The sequence below is a fragment of the Mizuhopecten yessoensis genome, unplaced genomic scaffold, assembly GCF_002113885.1.
Source record: "Mizuhopecten yessoensis strain PY_sf001 unplaced genomic scaffold, ASM211388v2 scaffold716343, whole genome shotgun sequence".
Classification (NCBI taxonomy): domain Eukaryota; kingdom Metazoa; phylum Mollusca; class Bivalvia; order Pectinida; family Pectinidae; genus Mizuhopecten; species Mizuhopecten yessoensis.
In genome coordinates, this window is record NW_018480069.1 from 181,466 (window position 1) to 203,647 (window position 22,182).

Sequence of the window (22,182 nt, forward strand, 5' to 3'; positions counted from 1 at the left end):
GGTTATATGAACCCGAAAAGTTATATTGACCTCGACTTCATCTCGTCTAATTTATCTTTCTGAGTTTCATATAACCACATACTACGTTAACAAGTCTATACTTGATACACTCACATGTATAATAACCAGAGGTGTTTAATAATTGAACTGTCTAAAAAGCATTTTTGGTGAAACGGCTCGATTATGGCCAGGAATTTTTGTTATTATATTATAAATGTTAACTAAAGAATACATTCAAAATATTATATCAACCGTTTTGGTTTATCTTGCCATGGACATTTTATGCAATTGTATGAGAGACTAATTATCTCCCTTTATAAAATGTAATCTGTGACTTAACGAGAACATTGTAACCTTTATTTTCAAATTGTAAAATTGAGCCATTAATCAGCTGCTATGGAATTGCTTTCCTTATGATTGTTGATCATGACATACATTTTTCTGGTTAGTTCAGTGGGTTTTTTTTGTAAATACGCGACTGGAAACTTTCAAACTTTGTTCTTTTCGGACATGATCTAACAACAAAATGTGAAAAAAACATATATTGAGTGGAATTATTAAGAAACGCCATAAATAAAATAAGGACATTCCTGAAGTGTTGTAATAAGAATGTACCCGTTTGAAGATTAATGTAAAAAAAAAACCACAAAATAAACCCACCTTTATACCAGCAAATAGATTGGCGCCATGCAGTCTTCAAGGTTTTTAGATTATGCAATATATACAAAGAAGTGCTGATTATAAGCCCACTATTTGTTTCTGCACTTACACATTATGAATCAGTACACACACAAACCGGAACCGGAAATGAGAAGATACATTAATCATATTGTAGAATTGTACTCGTAGATAAGGAAATCGGAACGATCTATTAATTTACTGAATAACGAGCACTGGTTGTACATGTCATAGTATTGATCAGCAACTTGTCAACGTTCACCTCCATTGATAACGAAAATATTTATTCTTCGTTTGTTTTATTCATAACACTTAATAAAAGATGAATAATGATCATGCTATATTGATGAGATATATATATATACAGCCTTGTCTAAATATGTTTTCATTGTTAAAGATGGGACGGATAAGGGTTGTCCTCGTTTAAAGACGTATTACACACTAATCGACCCGTGAAATAGGTGAGGACAACAGAAATCGTCCACAGATCGATAGTGATAATGGGGATGATAAATGAGGGAAAGTCCGCAAAGTTTGTCCTCCTGACGTTATTATCGGCATCGGTGACAACGTGACACTTATACTGCATATTACGGCGCGAGACGGCAGGTCCTTTCACGGTGTGGTCAATACTGTTTTGTGTGTGTGTTATGAGTAATTACGCGAGGCAGATCACTACAATGATGTCCCACCCTGACGTTCGTACATCCCCGTTATTGGGCATATAACCGGCTTTGTCATCTAATCTAATGGTCACTTTTGGTCAATAACATTAACACAGGTAGAAATCCCCTAGTAAATACATGCAGTAATAGATAAGATAAGCGATCCTCTTTATGGCCTTGTCACCCGGCTATTGTAGCCACTGTAGTCGGCTCTGACGCCAACCGCCCCGGGCAGTCTGGCGCTGATCGCAATTGAATTGGTTAGCAATACAATCCACGTTGTCTGGTTTACTATCATCCAGTCATACAACTGAATTAATTAATATTATGTCAATATCTAATTTATATTTAAACAAAAGTGTTTATGCTCTAAAACCACATGGCAGTATAGGTCCGTTCATGTGAGAGCATTAAGTGTAACATGTACCCGTCAAAGGACACGTGGGCGGAGTCTAGGCGCTACTGTACCCGGCCTACCGACCATAAAAGGGCGGAGCGAGTCTGTCAGTAGGCGCGGCGTCATTGACGGGGACCAATGCGCCGGCGGCTGGTGGTGGTCTGGTGTGAAGAACCGTGCCCCTCCCCTCCAAGTTTTGACACCTTCTGTTTGGTGAAGGTGTAGACGTGTGAGCTATTAGAATACAAACAAGCAAGTCGTTAGTCTTGTCACTGACTATACCTGGTTTCTCTTCAACATCTATAGACGCTGTACCTCGGTCCGTGGCTTTATACTTACCATGGCGTTTGCTGCCCATTTTGGTTTCTCGCCTCCAACATCCGGGGGTCTACAAGCGCAACAGGTAAGTCAGCATCCTCTGCATTTCTACTTTGTATCTCCTCACCTGGAGCGTGTTATCATCGCCTTGATGTTTATATAGCTACCGTATCTATCTGTGTCGTGAAGTGTCGTCTGTTCGTCAGTAACATCCCGATATTCAGTGGTATTATACCCAGGTAGAAAAACTTCCCCCTGACTCATATACATAAACAGTATATAGCACTTTCTCTCAATTTCTACTTCTTATTCTTAGCTTTAACCTTCATTCTAATAGATGGGTATAGAAAGCCTATCAACGTTATTCCGATAGACGATTGATAAAAAAGAGAGTAAATGAATTGTCATGTTGCTCACAATTTCAGATACTGGTCCGTCATCAGACAAATAAATAACAAAATAAGGAGTCAATGTTAATCAATTCTTAATTTAACGACAATAAAACAATCAAAGAAGAATAGAAAACACTGGGTATTTAATGTGATACCTTTCGGATTGCATGTGTAGAGAAAGGTATCAAATTGGTTAGTGAGATACATATAAGTATAAATCAATGCGCTTTGATTTTCTATGTGTTGTGGGTATATCTACCCAGTTGCTTACTTTAGATACATTTATTCAACACAGTTTGAGGTAGATTTTGCGAGAATTTTGTTCTATTATATGAAACGAAGGTAGTCACTGACTTGGGGAAGTAAATCGCAGTGAGATAGACATAGTGAACTGACTTTGTCCGATAAGATATTTTACGGTGTATCAGTCTACATTATTGTAGACATCAATATCATTTACTGTGATAACCGAGTTAACATACTACAAATTTGAAATTTGTTTAAACCTCGTGTCGTAATGGTCTTGTGTTGTACATGTAAATCTATATTATATGCAGATATAAGCAAAGAAGTAATAGCGACTGTTCCAGGCAATTGGCCCTTTAATAGGACAGAAAAAGGGACAATAACATATCACAACATATGATATAAAAAACAGAGATTAACACTCAGCAAAAAACAATACCACATCACAAAATACATAACAATAAACCAGTTATTACGTAAATGTTATTCTCCTTATCATATGCATATATGTATACCAGGGAAGAAACGCAGAAACTCGGAGAAGTGTACCACATTCTAAAATATTCACCTTTCTAGGACGCTGAAGGATTTCTTGAAAATATATAAAACACATACAATATATGTAGAACGTGTTTCCTTAATATTTATCAAGCAATGTAATTAATAACGTAAGTATACCGAATCAACATCCCATCGCAGTAAGTCAAAGATAAGAATTTATAAATATAACATTTTCCTGTTTTCATAAAGTATATCCAAATTATATCACTAATGCGAAAACAATAATTTGTTTATTGTCTGGTTAACTATCAACACATTTGAAGACTTACTGTGTAGTACATATTAAAATAAATGGGATTTATTTAATTTAACTAATTTAAGTGATCAGATAGTAATCAATATCTATATTTGAAAATTCAAATATGCTGAAATACTTAAGGGAATTAATAATTGTAATAGTTATCACACATGCAACGCATTTAGAGTTGTGGAAATACGTATTATCGGTATCCTGTCTGTTTCTTTTCTACTTCTCGTTACATAATCGTCAATTGTTACCTCTTAACGGAAACCGGTGAATTATCTTCTTTTCAAGAAACCAAATACGTATATTTTTTTTGTCGAAAATAAATTATGCTCAAAATGCTAATTACAATATTGTAGATATTTCAATTACGACACATTTTTAAAAACAAAAATCTCCATGCATTGAATCGTTAAATGTAAGAAATAGCACAAATTAAGCTGAAGACCTTTTGAATGATCCACACAAAGAAGGATATGCCAATCGTCCTGAAGCAATTGTAATATGTATCACTGTAACCTTACACAGGGATTGATCTGGATAAGTAGCCAGGCGCATATATTTGGCTCAACATTTGAATTACATATATTTTAATGATTTGGATGTTTTTGTAGGATCAATTCAGATTACAAAGTAGATGACAATGAAGAGCAGACGAATCCAAATTATTTCTACTCTTACTTATTCCTCTCAATGGCATAACGATTAGGCTGCACTAGTGATAACATTTAAGCACACGTCAATTTGGAAGAGAGCATGTACTACACGGTGGTGGTGTAAGAATAATTCCACGAGTTTACAACCTTTGGTGTATTCGTACCCTAAAGGTACATTAAAACATAATCCATAGGACCAATGGGAGCAACCTGCTTACTTTTGAAGGAAATAAAGCTAAAGATCGTTTTAGTATGTTTTTTTTTTATACTGAATGCCTTTGAAAAGATGTTGAAAAAGTCTTCCACTGTTTATGAATGACTGTAACTTGTTTCTATTTGAGAAATTCTTTGGTATTGTTCTTTGTAGATATAAAATTTAATGTTTCTGTGGCATTTTCTTCGCTTGATACACACTTCACAAACAGTTGCAATATGTTTCTATCTGCGATTTTCCTGGTATTGTCTTAACCACATACACCTTACAGCACCTCTGTAATAGTTTCGATCTGCGGGGTTTTCTATCATTGTCGTTGATAGCTGTATTGGACAATTAATCTGGTAGCAGTTGATATTCTGACATGAAAGAAAACCCTCATACGTAATGTTTTTCTATAATTCAGCTGATGCAAATACTTAATAATGTTTACGAACATATCCCTCGACAAAATGATTCACACCAATTAATGTAATAATTGTTATATTTTTAACTGTATCACTTAGCGTAACGTTTTACATAGTAATACATTTACAAAGAATCACCCGGCTTATCAATTCACGTAATAAAACTATCTAAAATGCATCATTTACCCCAACAATCCACATAACTCAGCCGGTGTATTTTTAAAATATATTCATGCATAAATAACCGCAATATTTCACATAAATCAACGTACTTATTGTTGATATGAATTGCACGCACCTGTCTAACATGGAATATTTCTTTCTTTTCTGAAAATGTTTTTTTTTAATTGATAATCTTTTAACAGTATTTTGAACCATTGGAAGTTAATCTAATACATTTAAAAGGGAGTACAAAAAGAAGGATAAAGAAAGGGTAACTGGAAATTAAAAATGAAATGAGGATATATCAGTCTGAATACAAAATCCTTCCTGCGGGAGGGACACATTTAGTACTGACCCCGGTACTCTCTTATAATGGTAATTCTGAACCCCCAAATTACGTTAGAATTTATTATCAACTCCAAAGAAAATTAAAAAAAAAAAAAAAAAAAAAAAAAAAAAAAAAAAAAAAAAAACAACAAACAAACAAACAATTAGACAACAACAACAACAACAAACAGAGAGTTGACAATAAAAATTAACAAATATATATATAACAAACAAACTAACTAAATTAATAAAATCAATCAGCCATCAGAAACTGCTGTGACGTATACATGTCTATTGATTACGATGTAAGCAATCCTTACGGATGAACATACTTGATGTCGGTAAAAGCTGAGTCTGAACAGGTTTTGATATCGATTATACAAGCTATATACCGATTTTGATATGTGATTCAACAGATATTGGTGCTAGATATCAGTATGACGTGAATCACTTTGTAATTTGATTGAAACCGATGCAACGCACGTACACCATATAGTAATTATTCACTTGCCTATAAATGTTAAATGTAGTTTTTAAAGGGATATATCTGAAAAAAGATATTACAAATGTTGATTTATATTTGATTAACAATGTTAATAAACAGACACCATAGTTATTGATTAATCAACAAGCAATAAACTGTAATTGAAAAGTCTCTTAAAGTGATATATCAATTGTGCATAAACCGTCATGTGTCACCGTATAATACTTATATTGTATCTGGTAAACAACATAAATACATTGTCTGATTTACCATATACATATGTACACTTATACAGTGTTTGATATATAGTTTTCAAATTAAAAGGTAAATGATAAAATCCATTGACCGATATCTGTATAACTTTTTTTCTGTGTAAAAATAACAGGCGATCACCATGGGAACTGTACATTTTATACATATGTATCTCCTTGTCGTCAGCATTTCTAATATCGTGTATCATTATGAGTGTCACAGTGTGATACAGAGGAAGGTGCGTACACACGGTACCACTCCGATTTTTGTGGGGCTCACGACGTTGAGGTATCTCTTTTTTGTTTCAATGGTTCCTCAGTTCCTGCAATTGTATTTTAATTTCACCTGGATTTTATTTTTCTCCTGTTGTTGTGATGTTGTATATGTGTATTTTTCTATCTAATTTCTAAATTTCTAAAGCGGCAGAGACTTATCTACCAGTTCATAACTAATATCAAAATAGGAATAATTTCCCTTCTTTCAAAATAGGAATACAGCTGTACAATTATAGGATGATATCAAATACGACAGTCCCTAAAGTCCTAAAGTACATCAATCGGTCATGCCGTGTTGTTATACATACACTGTGGGGTAGATTGGCAACAAGGCATTCTAGCAGCAATATCGGTTTTTTTAAAGTATGGAAGTGTGTCGTTTGGAACATTAAATATTTTGATAAACCGACATCACGTCATTTTTGTATAGTTTGAATACATCAGTTTAGTACATGCCAACTACCAGTATACAATTATATCTCATTTACTTAGTTACTAAGCATTGTGTTTTAAAACATACTTTAACTGACAGCTCACTATTTTATACAGTTTTTCTCGATTTATATATTTTTTTCATATACGACATGTGAGTTATATTTATTTGTATGAATAAGATTTAAAAGAAAAATTATAATAAACAAATACAAAAAAAGGATAAAGAAAACAAAACAATAACTTTATAACAAATAAATTGGTGGTAAATAAAATATGGTAGCAATACGTATGCATGATGTTATCGATACAATAATTGATGAGTTCTTTTTCACGATGGATTATGTATACAATTTCTAGGAAAAATAATTCTATTCCCAATCATTTCTATGCTTTCATTTATAGAAAATTGGGTTATTCATCATTTCTTAGAAATCACAGTAAGGATAACAACGTATCTCAAACCTTTGTAAGGTATTGAGTGCTGTTTGAACTATGAACATAGTAATTTAGATATCACACGCCAATATTGAAGTCGAAGGGAAGAAAGCATGATTTTGAGAGGTTATGGACACTGATAAGAATTGCAAAGTTTTTCTGCACCATTCCTGGCAGCTGGAATGATGTACCCGATCGCAATAATGGATAAGGTATACCCTACGTGTTACAAGAGCATATCGTGTTGGGTGAACAATAACTTATAACTAGCTGTAGTGGTCACTCTAAATCCATACCTGTATTCAGTTATATTTAGTGCAGCCTTATATATGCCTGTGTAACTTTATTTAGCAACACGATAATACATTTTAATTAATTCTGCATTGTTATTCAAAATATCATGTTGTTCGTATATGTAATGTTTCATACGGTTATGATCAAGATACCTTAAATAATATGACAAATAATTTACACGTTTGTACCGTTTATAATAGTCCGGATACCTACCCTGTGTAGATGTATTTATGCAGTGGCACCCGGTCACACTGTACTTAGACACCGTTTCGTTAGAAATGAAATTAAATATTTTTATGAAGATTTGTTAAGTGGTGTTCGCTAATGGAGATGATCTACGACGACAGAGTCTGTATAACAGAACCTAAGTGATAGGGAAATCATGGCTGATAAAAGCTGACACTTAAATGCACGAAGACTACTGTTCTTTAAACTGACGTACATCTGAACGGGTATGATATTAATGTAGGCCCCAATGGACAGATGTAAATCACGGCATTGTCGCCTCTCATGTTTACATCCTTACAAAATCATTTAAATAAGATGCTTCTTGGCAATTTAAATGGGTTTTAATGGATATATTTGATAACGTAAACCTTCAGCTAAAGATATATATGCGAGATATTATAAATAATTTGTGCAACTCATCATTGTCAATAAATTGTATTAACTACAGCCAGTCAGCTAAGCGATCGTGGTAAAAATATGGGCAGATCGTGGTAAAAACTTTGCTAGATTCCTACGTAATGAGGAAATTAATCGGACTGATAGATACGTCATCTTTTTCTATCGGTGTTTTATAGCAAAAGGTCTTCCATATAATAGTAATATCAGATCAGTATACATTGGTCTGGGTATAGCGCTAACAACAGATTTCATTTATGGACTACAAATAGAACTACATTAAAAAAGTCCTTGTCAGTATGTTGAGCGGCTAATTGTCATAATGCTTGTAGCGGAGACGACCAATGGGAGTGAACGGCACTTATAAAATAGTTTCTTTTTTGCTATTCCATTTGAATTTTAATATCCAATAAAAATGTTTCAGTACTTAGATATTTTAACTGATAGTTATGTTATCTCTTGGTGGTATTTTAAACCTCGTACAAATAGCGATTTAGGAGATTGTTCAAACTCGATATTCGTAATGTTGGCGTGATAGATAAACACTGAGTAGCACATTCTACGATTGACTCAATAGTCTCGGTAATGTTAAAGTTCTCGTTAATGCGGGTTTTAAAGGCTCTTTCCAATTTTGCTGTATTTCTACATGTGTTTAGGGCACTTTGGATGTGGTTACTTCTTCTTTTGACCTGAGGTATACACTGGTGATACCTTTATTGATAAAATGGTCATTTGGTGCAATATTTTTTTATTTTTTTATTTATTTATTTTCTTTTGAATTCTGCATCAGATTATTATATTTCTCACCAGGTGTTTCCTGATATCGTGTTTTAGTTATTATTGACAAATGAAAAACAAAAACCTATGGACATGCAGAGACCTCGTCTGTTGTTAATGAGACGGATATAGGGTGTACAAGGTACATGAAGTAGTCCTGAAATGGATATGATAATAAGCTATAATACTCATTCATTTGTCGTTTTATTCATAGAGACAATGATTGATTTTCATCTGTTCAATATTAAACGAAGTATATATGAACTAAGTTGCGAAAGAAATACGATCTGGCTATCACTTAAAAAAACCCTGACTGAAATGACTTATATATGGTATTTCTTGTAGTTAATCGACGCCATTTATATGGCGAATACATTAATTTAAGATTAGATGTGATACAGGTATGGGAATTACAAAACAGATATTTAATATTTTTAAAATAAACGGAATACCGCTTTAATTATGATATTAAATTATCAACAACACTATTTTTGCCGATCAAAGTATTTCAATATATATCCGTACGAAAATAATGACATCGAAGGTCACACATAGCTTGGAACAGCTAATAGTTCATATTTGTATTCACGCATATTGTTTTGCCTCTTTTTATCGTAGGTTCTTGATGTCTGTCTTTAGTTATGACCTTTCCTCAGTTCTTGTTGTTGTTTTCCCTTTTGTTTTGATCTTCTATTGTTGCCTTTCTATTTGATTTGACTTTTCCTTAAATCCTCTTGTCGCAATTCGTCTTGATTTAATATTCCTCAGTTCCTCTTGTTTTCTTTTATCTTGATTTTATCACTCCCCAGTTTCTATTGTTGTCGTTCCTTTTGATTTGAGTTTTTATCAGTTTCTGTCGTTGACTTTCTTTTTGATTTGATATCTCCTCATTTCCTCTAGTTACCTTTCCTTTGATTTGATATCTCCTCATTTACTCTTGTTACCTTTTCTACGTTTTGATATCTCCTCATATTCTCTTGTTACCTTTCCTTGTTTTGATATCTCCTCATTTCCTCTTGTTACCTTTCCTTTGATTTTATCTCTCCTTATTTCCTCTTGTTACCTTTTCTACGTTTTGAAATCTCCTCATTTCCTCATGCTACTTTTCTTTTGATGTGGTATCTCCTCAGTTCCTGTTGTCTTTCCTTTTGATTTTATCTCTCCTCATTTCCTCTTGTTACCTTTTCTACGTTTTGATATCTCCTCATTTCCTCTTGTTACCTTTACTTGTTTTATATCTCCTCATTTCCTCTTGTTACCTTTTCTACGTTTTGATATCTCCTCATATTCTCTTGTTACCTTTCCTTGTTTTGATATCTCCTCATTTCCTCTTGTTACCTTTCCTTGTTTTGATATCTCCTCATTTCCTCTTGTTACCTTTTCTACGTTTTGATATCTCTTCATATTCTCTTGTTACCTTTTCTACGTTTTGATATCTCCTCATTTCCTCATGTTACCTTTTCTACGTTTTGATATCTCCTCATTTACTCTTGTTACACATTCTACGTTTTGATATCTCCTCATATTCTCTTGTTACCTTTCCTTGTTTTGATATCTCCTTATTTCCTCTTGTTACCTTTTCTACGTTTTGATATCTCCTCATTTCCTCATGTTACATTTCTTTTGATGTGGTATCTCCTCATTTCCTCTTGTTACCTTTCCTTTGATTTTATCTCTCCTCATTTCCTCTTGTTACCTTTTCTACGTTTTGATATCTCTTCATATTCTCTTGTTACCTTTCCTTGTTTTGATATGTCCTCATTTCCTCTTGTTACCTTTTCTTTTGATTTTATCTCTCCTCATTTCCTCTTGTTACCTTTTCTACGTTTTGATATCTCCTCATTTCCTCTTGTTACCTTTCCTTGTTTTGCTATCTCCTCATTTCCTCTTGTTACCTTTCCTTGTTTTGATATCTCCTCATTTCCTCCTGTTACCTTTCCTTGTTTTGATATCTCCTCATTTCCTCTTGTTCCCTTTTCTACGTTTTGATATCTCCTCATTTTCTGATGTTACCTTTCTTTTGATGTGGTACCTCCTCAGTTCCTGTTGTCCTTCCTTTTGATTTTATCTCTCCTCATTTCCTCTCGCTATTTTTTCTCAAATTGGTCTTTACTTATATCGTGTTGTTGTCTCTTTCTATCGACTTAGTGTCGGATTTTATTCTTGGGTGATGACGCCCTTCTATTTGTTATACTGCAACACATATCATTTGTCGTAGTGATAATTACTGGTATCTGTCAATCAGAATTTGTTAAACATCATACAAAACAGTATTTATTGTTGCATGTTCACATCTGTTGCACTTACCTGTTATGAACAATAGCTGTATCAATAACATGTGTTAAGGATGTCTGTTTTATATAAACGTATAGTAGTAATTCATTCAGCGTTTTTATATGTAATGGTAACATGTTTCGCTGATGTTTTCTATACACACGACACCTGGCTATGATAAACATGTTAATTCTACCTGCTGTTTGGTAGGTTTTTGTTATCAAGAAGTGACAGCAATATTGATGATCAATGTGTAAAAATGTTCTCTTTGTATGAAATTGCATAATTTACAAAGAATGCTAATATTGCATACAATTGACATGGATTTTTCACATTGACTTCAGGACAGTTTACATTCTTAATTATATGTAGATTGGTTATATATTCTTGCAAATCAGTTGGTCTACAATGTGTGATAACGTTTCTGCATTTTTAAGTTGCTGTTTGCTAATAACTAATAGTAAGTAGCAATGACAACAAAATATGACACTTTATATTACGTTTGTATTTCTAGTTGATGTTAACGACAAAGACAAGTGGCAGTCAGTCCTCTCCAGGGGTGGTTGACGGTGGGCGTGGCCTAATTTCAGCAGAGGGGCGTGGCATTTTACCCGGGGAAGGCATGCCCGTTGGTGCAGCGATACCTTACCTGTCGCGTATGGCTGGTCTACCCGAGAGTGTATACGCCCAGGCGGCTATGAACATTCCAGGTGCTGGAATCGAACCCTCAGCCTTCTACGCCCTGGTAAGATAATGTTATGGCTATTGATGTACCAGGTACGCGTTTAGGTGACACTCTCAATATACTTTACTTACTGTTGTATTTTAGATACATATTAACAGAAATAAGTAATTACAAATATTCAGAAAATGACATTTGAAAAAGAAGATACTATATAAATATTCATAAGCAATATAATTATTAAGAATATATTGTTTGTTTACATATTTGTATTGAAGTGAAAACTAGTGTACCTTCGAATATATAGGATCTTACATGAGTTTCCATTTCATATGAGGTTTATGAAACGAGTCTAAGAAATTTTCAATTTAGCGAGCATTTGGCATATGAAATGAAAACGAATGTAAGATCCTTTTTATCACATAATCAAGATCTGTGGCATTTAATTTTGACTCCAGTGCCTAAGTCTGTGACGTTATGTACTTGTCCTAGGCGTGACGTCACAATTGAAACAATTGAAACTTACAACCAATCGCAGGGCTGATAGGTCATATGACATTGGTTAATACGCAAACAAAAGATACGAAATGGTTTATTCACCGGATAACACAGCACATTATGTGATACAAATGGATATTTTCTAAGCAATGACTTCCCGAATTGATTTCCTCGGATGCTCTTTTTCTTTATTTCTATTTTACGTTTCATATCAATTACTTAGACTTGGACGATCGATCATTTTAACAAGAATTGCCCTTAAATAAGCAACATCTATGAAATATTGTAAAACGCTGTGTTCCGATGTCAGGAGTCACACCTGCTAGCAAACTGGGGTGAAACTGTCAACTAACAGCCTACTAATGTGAATACACCAGCATTAACATTTATAAAGATACATTGAATATTCTGCTAAATATATTTGCAAACTCTTTGATTGTCACGTCACAATCAATGCCTTACTAATATTGTTTTTTCAAGGTAAAGGATAGTATTTGATAGGTTGAATATATGTCAAAATATCAACCGTTAATTGATATCTTTATTGTTATTGCTTAAATGATTGCTAACCTGATATCCTTAAAATTACTGTTTTATATGTAGCTTATTTGACATCATTTAAGAAAAATGCATTATACTCTAAATTTTATTAAGCTACTTGCATCGCTAAGTGCAGGGGAGAATAGATTTTACAACTCACTAATCAACTGATGAGCTGATGCTACGTGTAGAAAAGGAACCTAATCAATAAATGACTTGTTAATATATGGCTATAACTAACGAATAAAGATCGTTATTAAATCGCAATACACATTTTAATGATATGGGTGTTTTTTTTGGTTTTTTTGGTTTTTTTTCAAATTTAATTTTACAAGCTAAACATTTTTTTATCATATATTGAAGTCAGTATTTCTATGGTTAGATATTTTATTGTTATGAGAATAGGACTTATGTAACCGCCGAATCATTGTTCATCATATTCTAGTACAATGTAACTGCTTTGGTATTCCGTTGCCCAACACTGTCACATAAAGTTTTTATTCTTCGTATTAGCTAAGTGAATTAAGCTCCGTATTTCTAGCGATATCAACAGGATGTGATATTAGCCATGGGATGAAATAAAAGGGTTAGTGTTTGTATTGATAATATTGTTTAAAGTCAGTGTCGTATGATACAAAAAATCTCACATTCAGTTCCATTAAATATGATACCTATCATTTCGTTAAAGCTATCTAATTTTACGTTGTTCTATCTTACTAAATGATAAAATAATTATCTTATTTAATTGTTTTAATGCAATAATCCTATTCACCAAACATCACTATTTGTGAAGTTCTAGTTGATTAATTATATTATCTACCAAGTCCATCGCACAATTACCATTTGAGTTTTTTTGTCTGTAGTGATTTGCGATTAATAACAAGTATGTTTATAAAATGTTGAAAGTAAACACATCTTGATTTTAAATTATTACTGCGATCGTCTTAAATTTTAAAATCAAATTTAAACGATTGAATATCATATTTAAAACCTTAGATGCAGATAAACCTTAAAACTATTAGATTCCTTTGAAAAACAAGTACTGAAAAGAAAGTAAACGAAATATATTCATTGCTTACATAAACAAGAAATTAATTGAATTTTGTTGTTATAGTTATTTTCAGTATCAAAAGATTCCGATTTATTTTATTTTGGTATGACTTGTGTAATCGAATTGTAAATACAAATGTATCTAGTTCGAGAAATAGTTAAAAACAAGACCTGTGACATTGTTGTATAAACCTACATCATAAAACATCTGCTTAAATATTGCTTACAAATGAAATATATAGGAAAGGTAGAAAAACAATAGAATTTATTACCCAGACAATTCTATTTCAAACTTATACTCTGTTTATATATACAATAAAATGTGGTTATCCAATCAGAGGATCTTATTTTAAGTTTCAAACCAAATTTGACTTTTACGGCATACATTGTATAATGTCATTAACTACTATAATTCAAATATAGAAAAATATCAGAAACATTGTATATGACATGATATCTAAACAAAACTTCCATATGTAATTTAAAGCAAATCTTCCATATTGAGATGTAATAACATTATTTCTTATCAAACTTTTATAAATACTTCATTCATTTCACAAAATAAAGATATGCATCAATAGCAATGCTACAGATTTACGAATTAATCAGTTTTATATCAGGATGATTAAGAAACTTGAACATTATTTTTTTTTATGGAAGAAAGAAGAACCTCAATAACTGCACATGCATTTGTTTTCTACTTTGTTATTCTAATACCTCAAATGCACCTCTGTATACCATACACTTATAATGAATACATAATCAAATAAGTAAATACGACAATGCATTTTTCCTCTTTGATAATGTCGTGAGAAAACTCATATTGTCAAACTGCAATATGATTTTACCATGATAGACAATAGCAATATCTTTAATGTTATATAATTTTCACTATGTTGAACTTTTCCTTCAAGAATGGGGCTGCCCAGGGGTTATCAGTGGACCGGTCACATGAACTGTGGAAAAACCTTCACCACCAATCCCCCGTGGTGTACCCCTTTGATCCAATGCTGGCTACACACCCTTATGGCGCTTTGTAAGTATGCTAATAAGAATACTGATATACTACTTTGACCCTGTACATATTGAGTCTTAAATGACGATGTAATGTCAGTAATATAAAAAGGAAATCTGGAAAAAAACACACCTTAATTTGATTGAATTCGTAAGCAATGGCGATGCTGTACTTTGTCATGACCAATATATAATCAAATGCAACGTTTATGTGTGTTACAGTTACGGTGGATTTGACCTAAACAACGCTGCACGTAGGAAGAACGCTACACGTGAAACGACCAGTGCACTTAAAGCGTGGCTTTACGAACATAGGAAGAACCCTTACCCCACAAAGGGCGAGAAAATCATGTTGGCCATAATAACAAAGATGACCCTGACACAGGTCAGCACGTGGTTCGCCAACGCCAGAAGGAGGCTCAAAAAGGAAAGCAAAGTTGGATGGAGTAAGGACAAAGATATTGAAGACAACGATGACAGCGATGTAGACGTTGATGACAGAGGCACAGCAGATGATTCTGATGATGAAGGTACGGAACGTGAATATTTATAGTTAAATTAACAAAATTCAATTTAATGTCCTTTAACATCTCATCTATTTCTAAAATTAAATACAAAACAACCGAATTGGAGTGATCCACATCACACTACCTTCCAGCAAACCGAGTAAGATTCCTAGAACATGATACTGGCAAAGGTCGTGGCTCAGAGTTTCCGCCTCTAGACGTCGGGGTAGAGATGTTTTGGGAAGATCATATGAGGTTGTCACTGCTACTCATACAGGCCAAGGATTTATGTTTCGTGGTATAATCTGAAAGCCCACTTGCTTAATTAAAGCTATAATCTGGGCCTGATCGGCTGTACCTGGGCAGCAGATGCCTACAATGAATAGTAAGCCGATGATGCAAACTAGCCTCGACGACATACGACACTAATGCATGTATTTTGGACATAAGAAATTTGTAATAGGAGCGCTTAGTTCGATTTATCAAACGGGTGTCTTTTTAACAATGAAAGGCCGCGAGTAACTCGCACCTATTTAGGGAAGCGGACACCTATAGTCAATAAGAAGATAAACGTTTGTACACACCTCACCGGCAGGGCTAGCGCGGGGCCCAATGACAGGCGATCTTATCGCGCACATTTCCTCTTTGTACGTCACACTGTAGCACTACCAGCACACTACCTTGAAACGTTTCATAAATTTTACGAGCTAGTATTATTCTTTCAAGATATAATATTACAACAAATTATGCGATAAGTATCTTGTCAGAGGAGATGTCCGCATAAATTGAATATCTGTCATACTGAGGTGTCATCTAGCACAGTTAAAGCATTGCATATAAAGCCCTAACTATTAATTCCTTTCATTAAACAGGCGTGGGGCATATGGTTCCATTCTGTAAGTCCTTCACATAAACATCTTTTGTACAAGAAATACACACATTTAATGTCTCTAAAATATGATATCTTTCTTTGACGTTTAGAAAGTATGTTTACCACCTACAGGTAGAGAAGTTACATTTGAAATATGTGTTACGGTGTATCGCCTTTCAGCAGTGGGGTGCTCTACCAGGCGCTCAGACTTACCGTCCCCTACAGATTGGTGGAGTGACACTTAATCCCTGTCATACGGCTTACCTACCGTATTAATGTAAAATAGACCTGCTATTGAAACACGTTTCCTAGCACATTAACTTAAAAGCTCTTCACCTAACAGGTATATGTTGAATTACAATACTATACCTACCATATCACCGTAAAATAGAATTCTATTGGAACTAATGTCCTATCATATTAATATATAGTTGCTACTTTTCCGACCATATTTTTGTAAATATACCTCCATTTGAATATAACAAAGGACGTCATATAAAGGAAACTTACTATCAACACACTCCCGAAATACTTTTTAAAACCCATATACATGTACTAAGATTCACATTATTTGTAATAGAAATGTACTTAACGAAAAACAAAATTCTCTACCATACTGAAGCTTGACATCATGCTTGTCATAACTTTCAATAAGGCTTTTAATCAATCGCTTAATTTCCAATGATGTTGGTGTATACCTCAATGTCTCTTCATGGACGACATGCATTAAATATAATGATTATTAGCGTGCTTTTTATTGCGATGTATGATGTAATATATTTACTAAGTAGTACAGTGGTTTCATAGTTTGTTTTAAAATGTTCATGGGTGTATGAACTCTTGTCGTTAAAACTAGATTTACATATACTAATAATAGAATTAGGACTCAAGTAAAGTATTATTTGCTTATAGTTATATAATGTTTACGCGGCTCACTTACTAGTTTTATACACAAAGTGTTATCAAATAAATACTTAAAATTCATGATAAGCTTTGCAATATTCCATCATTAAAACTTAAAAGTATTTTTATAAAATAATTTTAACTCAATTCTAGAGGATTCACTATCAAATTTAACACACCATTGAATAGCCGAAATCGTTTTGAAAAAATAATAAAAAAAAAAAAATATTTTTGAAACCTAATATTCGAACTTCACCTGTAGCCTTTCTATTACAATTGCAATGCGATCAAATGCACTGACCAGGAACCACGATTGACTTAATTCTACAACAAAGTTGTCTCGCAAATATAAACCACAGACAAATATTAAAGAGCAACAAGTATTCGGATAGAAACATATGAGATTGAATTTAAAGTTAGAAAATGTTTTTTTTAATAAACAGAGCATCTGGTCCAAATTACAGTGCTATTTAAGGATTAACTTGAGTATATTTTTCATGTTATGGAGGTATAACACAAAAAAACGGAGTGTACACTAAATAAACCGCGAAGCGATTTATGATGAGAGTACACTTCGGTCTTTTGTGTTATAGCTCCATAACATGAAAAATATATTAAAGTCAATCCTTATCATTTAATCACCTATACACAATCCCTGTGGAAATACACTTTTTCGAAAGCGAAAGCGACGTTACAAACGCCGACGTTTTTTTTAAGCCAATGGAAATGCTTGTTAAGCAAGATTAAATTATGTAAAAATTAAAGTTTATTTTGGATTATTAAACATATGAGTTAAAGCTTCTTACAAGACTACTTGAGATATTTATACACCTTCCATAAATGCCCACTTAAGGGAAAATAGCTACATTTCTACTAAATATGGGGAAAATGTGAAGATTTTAACATTACTAAATACTTTCTGTAAACGACGTCAAATAATAAATTTATAAAATATAAATAGTATTCACGAATGGTATGACTTTCAAAAGTATACTTACTGATTATCTTTACATATTAAGTATTTACCTAAGTTGTTTAGCCATGACTTTTATATTCTTGTTTTTATCAATGTTAGTTCTACCCCCTACCGCGAGCTCTACTACAGACTATTCACCTCGCTATCACAGCCGAGGTGTATTACCAATCCTTCTGGTTAGTGACACCCAAATATCATTTAAAATGTCAAGAGGTAAAAAATCTATGTAAGCTGAACCCCTGACAGGACTACAGATGTAAAACTAATAAACATTTAATGACACAAAGGCTAGCGGATCAAGAAACCATCTCCCTAATTTTGAAGAAGATTTCTGGCCAGTGCACAATACATTTTGGAGAATTATGGCAATATTCATGATCGCCATCTTGAATTCATTTACATTTTTAATAGTTGTAATCCTAACCGCCCATTGTCAGAGAATCCGTTGATAAGATCTAAAGATGAAATGGGGACAGACAAACTAGCTAGCGCGGCGATAGCCTTCAGTATTCACGGGAACCCATCACACAAGGCGGCTGATATTTCATGTGTTAAAATCAAGATATCATTTGATAACACGGAATATCCCCTCGTGGCATGGCCCTCCCCACAATACCGAACATGAGATTTTCCGCAGGCGAATGAGTTTGTATTTAATACAGAATATTTAATAGGATCAGCACCGCATTATCGCACTTAAAGCATCACAAAATGGTCGGTTGGATAAAATTGCATAACATATGTTTTGTGCATTAAATTACATTGAAATACCACTGGTAAAACGCATTAATTCAATCAAGATCAAACCTGACGCATAGATCATTTTATCTTCACATATTATTGAATATTAATCATGCTTCCATGCTACTTGGAATTACGTCCGGAGTCATAGTCTCCGTTACCCGTGCTAGTGTTTAGACGGAACATGTCAGTGTGTAAGCGTGACGGGTGTGTTCGTTCGAATCCGAGTCTCAGTTTGGTGTCCGTGTCCAGCTATCTTTAGGGACCATCATCTCCAGTGTGTAGGGTTACAGATAATAGGGGACACGACCGTGTCATGTCACCCGGCCAAATCGTCGGACCGTGACGACAGCATCTACCCCACTATCATTGATTGTAAGCCCTTCAATGAAACAGTCATCTGCGATTGACATACAATTTATCCCACCAAATAAAATTGTGTCAAATCGTTATGATAAATTTTGAGAAAAATCAATAAATCAATAAATTAAAAAAAAAGAAATAAAGAATTCACCGATTTTCTTAATTTTGCTAATTTTATTCAAATAACCTCTGTTTATTCACAGACGGTTCAGACAAAACCCACATGCACAACCCCTATCTAGATACTTAAATGCTACAACAATAAATCCTATCATTTGACACACGTACTGAAAAACACCGCGTAATCGATGTTATTTGCTCGGTATTATACATGAATTTCGTATTTTGCTATGTTTGGGGTAAAAAGGAATAACCGCAAAAAGTGTTTAGTGAAAGTTATTTGTTTATCTAGTATCATAATTTATTACATGGGGGCTTTCACCTTGTAAAGATTAGGACAAGAAACACGCTTATCATACAAGAAATGTTTATACTTGGAATATAAGAACTGCGAATATAATTACGTCGAATGCCTTTACAGTTAACACATTGCAAATCAAATGTACCCATTATATTGATTTGCTAACGACTGATATGAAGGAAGAGCAGATAAATATGATACAAAATGTTAATCTTTTTGAATAACTTCATCTTCATGCTGTTGAAAACCTATGTTGTTTGATGCTTATAGGTAAAGAGCGACGAACCACAAATGTAGCTGATTGTCGACGCATCCGTGAAGTAGAAGAGGACGAGGATATCCAAGTGACGAACTCTGACCTTTCAGACATCTCCGATACAGACGACGATACATGTACCCGGCCAAAACCGGATATTACACCAATGAGCCAATCAAAACAATTGTTACTGAACTTCAATAGGGCAGCGGAAACATCGCCACTATTTGTACCTCATCGATATTTGACAACACAATCAGTTTCCAGGACTGGAATGTCACACTCAGTGCCATCAAACATAAGAAATCAAATAAATCCAAAGCCAAAAATTTGGTCGATTGCAGACTTTGTAAATACATCAAATAAAAGCACCGACACAAGTGATAATAGGACTGTTCAAGGTTGCGAAACTTTATCTCATCGAAGATCAACATCAGCATCAAACGACGACAGAAATACCCCTGCCATGAGCGAGTCTTCACACACAGAACGACTTATCGCACATGCACACAAAAACACAGCAGCAGAGAGTGCACAGGGCAAGGCTTTAAACTTATCTCTGGGCGAGAAAGAAAAGTCTCACGAAGACCAGACAACGTCACAAAAGACAGGTACGAAATTGAATATAAATGTTACCTTTAAGTTGAAATAAGATATAGAATAATCAAAACGTATGTTGTGCATAACAGTCCAGCCCCGTAAACTCTTCAACTCTTACTAGAAATAATATCATATTTGGCCTCTTGTTTTATGATTTGGAGAAACTGTTGACGTCAGGGATTACAAAAATAAAGAAGATAGATAATCCCACGGGACTTTGCGATGTGTGGACGATAATCCCACGGGACCTTCCGACGTGTGAACGAATACTCTTGTTTAGATGTTTCCATTAAGTCTGAATGATTGGTAAAACAATTGTAACACCGCTGCCTTACGTTCGCAAGTCTTAAAGATAAAAATTGGTTTTAAATAATTCCATATCAAGGTTTAGTTGTGACTATATAAAGTGTTTTCTTTGTTGATAGATCCAGGATCTAGTGACAGGTAACAAGGACGGGGGACGTGTAGATAGCAATTGTCATTGCCGGAATGATCACTTCTACGCTTGGAATATCCGTGTCGCTAAGCTTGGAATAACAATCATGTCAAGAACATCGATGAGTTACAGATTGGTGTCATTTCTCCTGGCAAGATCGAAAACATTCATTGCATGTAGTGCTATTACAAATCTGCGTCGTTATTCCAATGGAATGGTCTTAAAGTGTGATGTTAGTTAAACATTATTTTGAACTTATGTTCGGTATAAGTAATGATGGACAGAGTATTCTGTACCTTGTGTACAATGTTGAGCATGCGCTGTGTTCGATATTATACCATATTGTACATGTGTGATGTTAGTATATAAATATGTTGTTGCTAACCAATATTTGTTGGGCACGTGCTTGCTGTTGGACATCGGTTATGTTGGATAGGTGTAAAGTTAAACAAGCGTTTTAATGAACATGTGATATGTTACATTTTAAAAGGTACTGTTAGCAAATATGTATGCAGTGTTCGATAAATGAAATGTTGCGCATACGCGAATTTACCTTCACGTCTTTTAGTGGACACGTGCAACGTAAATCACGTGTTACAAGAGACAAATGTAAAGTTAAGCTCGTGTAATAAAGAACATGTGTAAGGTAAAATACGTGTCATAAATGACACGTGTAACGTTGAGCACGCGTCACGCTGAGCACGTGTGAAAAAACCGAATGATGAAGTGCTAACTTAATAAAGACTCAGTGAGGCGGTTAAACTATGCATACATCATATACTCTATTTATTAAATAAAAACCTGAAGTGTTAACACCTTTTTGTTGTTGTTTCTTTAGTTACTGCGAACGTAGATTTATACGCTGATGTGATATAGCAAGATTTAGCAATCATGGATTTGTAGATTGGATTCATATAAATACATACATAATTACTTTGCTTAATTTTCTGAATCAGTTTGGAAGTTTTTTTTATTGTAAGTTTCCTTACTTTTGATTTTAATGGTAATTAGGAATATTTAAAAAAAAATGTAATGCATCTATTACATTCACAAACACTTATGAATGCCGCATGCTACTTCTACCTTCTACCAATAAAAACTCGTGACACCAGAAAACCCATGAGATTCCCAAACAACCTGCTTTATAAGCACTCAAAATTTAATCCCCGAAAACACAAGGAACAAACCATTCCCCATGACACTCAAAA

At 33.9% G+C, this 22,182-nt stretch overlaps 1 protein-coding gene across 1 annotated transcript; it reads left to right on the plus strand.

Annotated features, from left to right (window-relative positions):
• Positions 1-1,929: 1,929 nt before the first annotated feature.
• Positions 1,930-21,787, plus strand: LOC110443396 (iroquois-class homeodomain protein irx-5-like). The gene is made up of 6 exons (XM_021487593.1): positions 1,930-2,143; positions 11,632-11,862; positions 14,802-14,923; positions 15,124-15,431; positions 19,953-20,549; positions 20,964-21,787. Exons 1-6 carry the CDS (start codon positions 2,081-2,083, stop codon positions 20,984-20,986), a joined length of 1,344 nt encoding a protein of 447 aa, XP_021343268.1. The 5' UTR covers positions 1,930-2,080; the 3' UTR covers positions 20,987-21,787.
• Positions 21,788-22,182: the final 395 nt, after the last annotated feature.

What these genes read in the sequence shown, in the direction of transcription:
- LOC110443396 (XM_021487593.1), top strand. Translation starts at nt 2,081, where the DNA reads ATGGCGTTTGCTGCCCATTTTGGTTTCTCGCCTCCAACATCCGGGGGT. An exon ending in ACACACCCTTATGGCGCTTT is followed by an intron (nt 14,924 to 15,123) that starts GTAAGTATGCTA and finishes TGTGTGTTACAG; the next exon opens with TTACGGTGGATTTGACCTAA. An exon ending in AGATGATTCTGATGATGAAG is followed by an intron (nt 15,432 to 19,952) that starts GTACGGAACGTG and finishes TGATGCTTATAG; the next exon opens with GTAAAGAGCGACGAACCACA.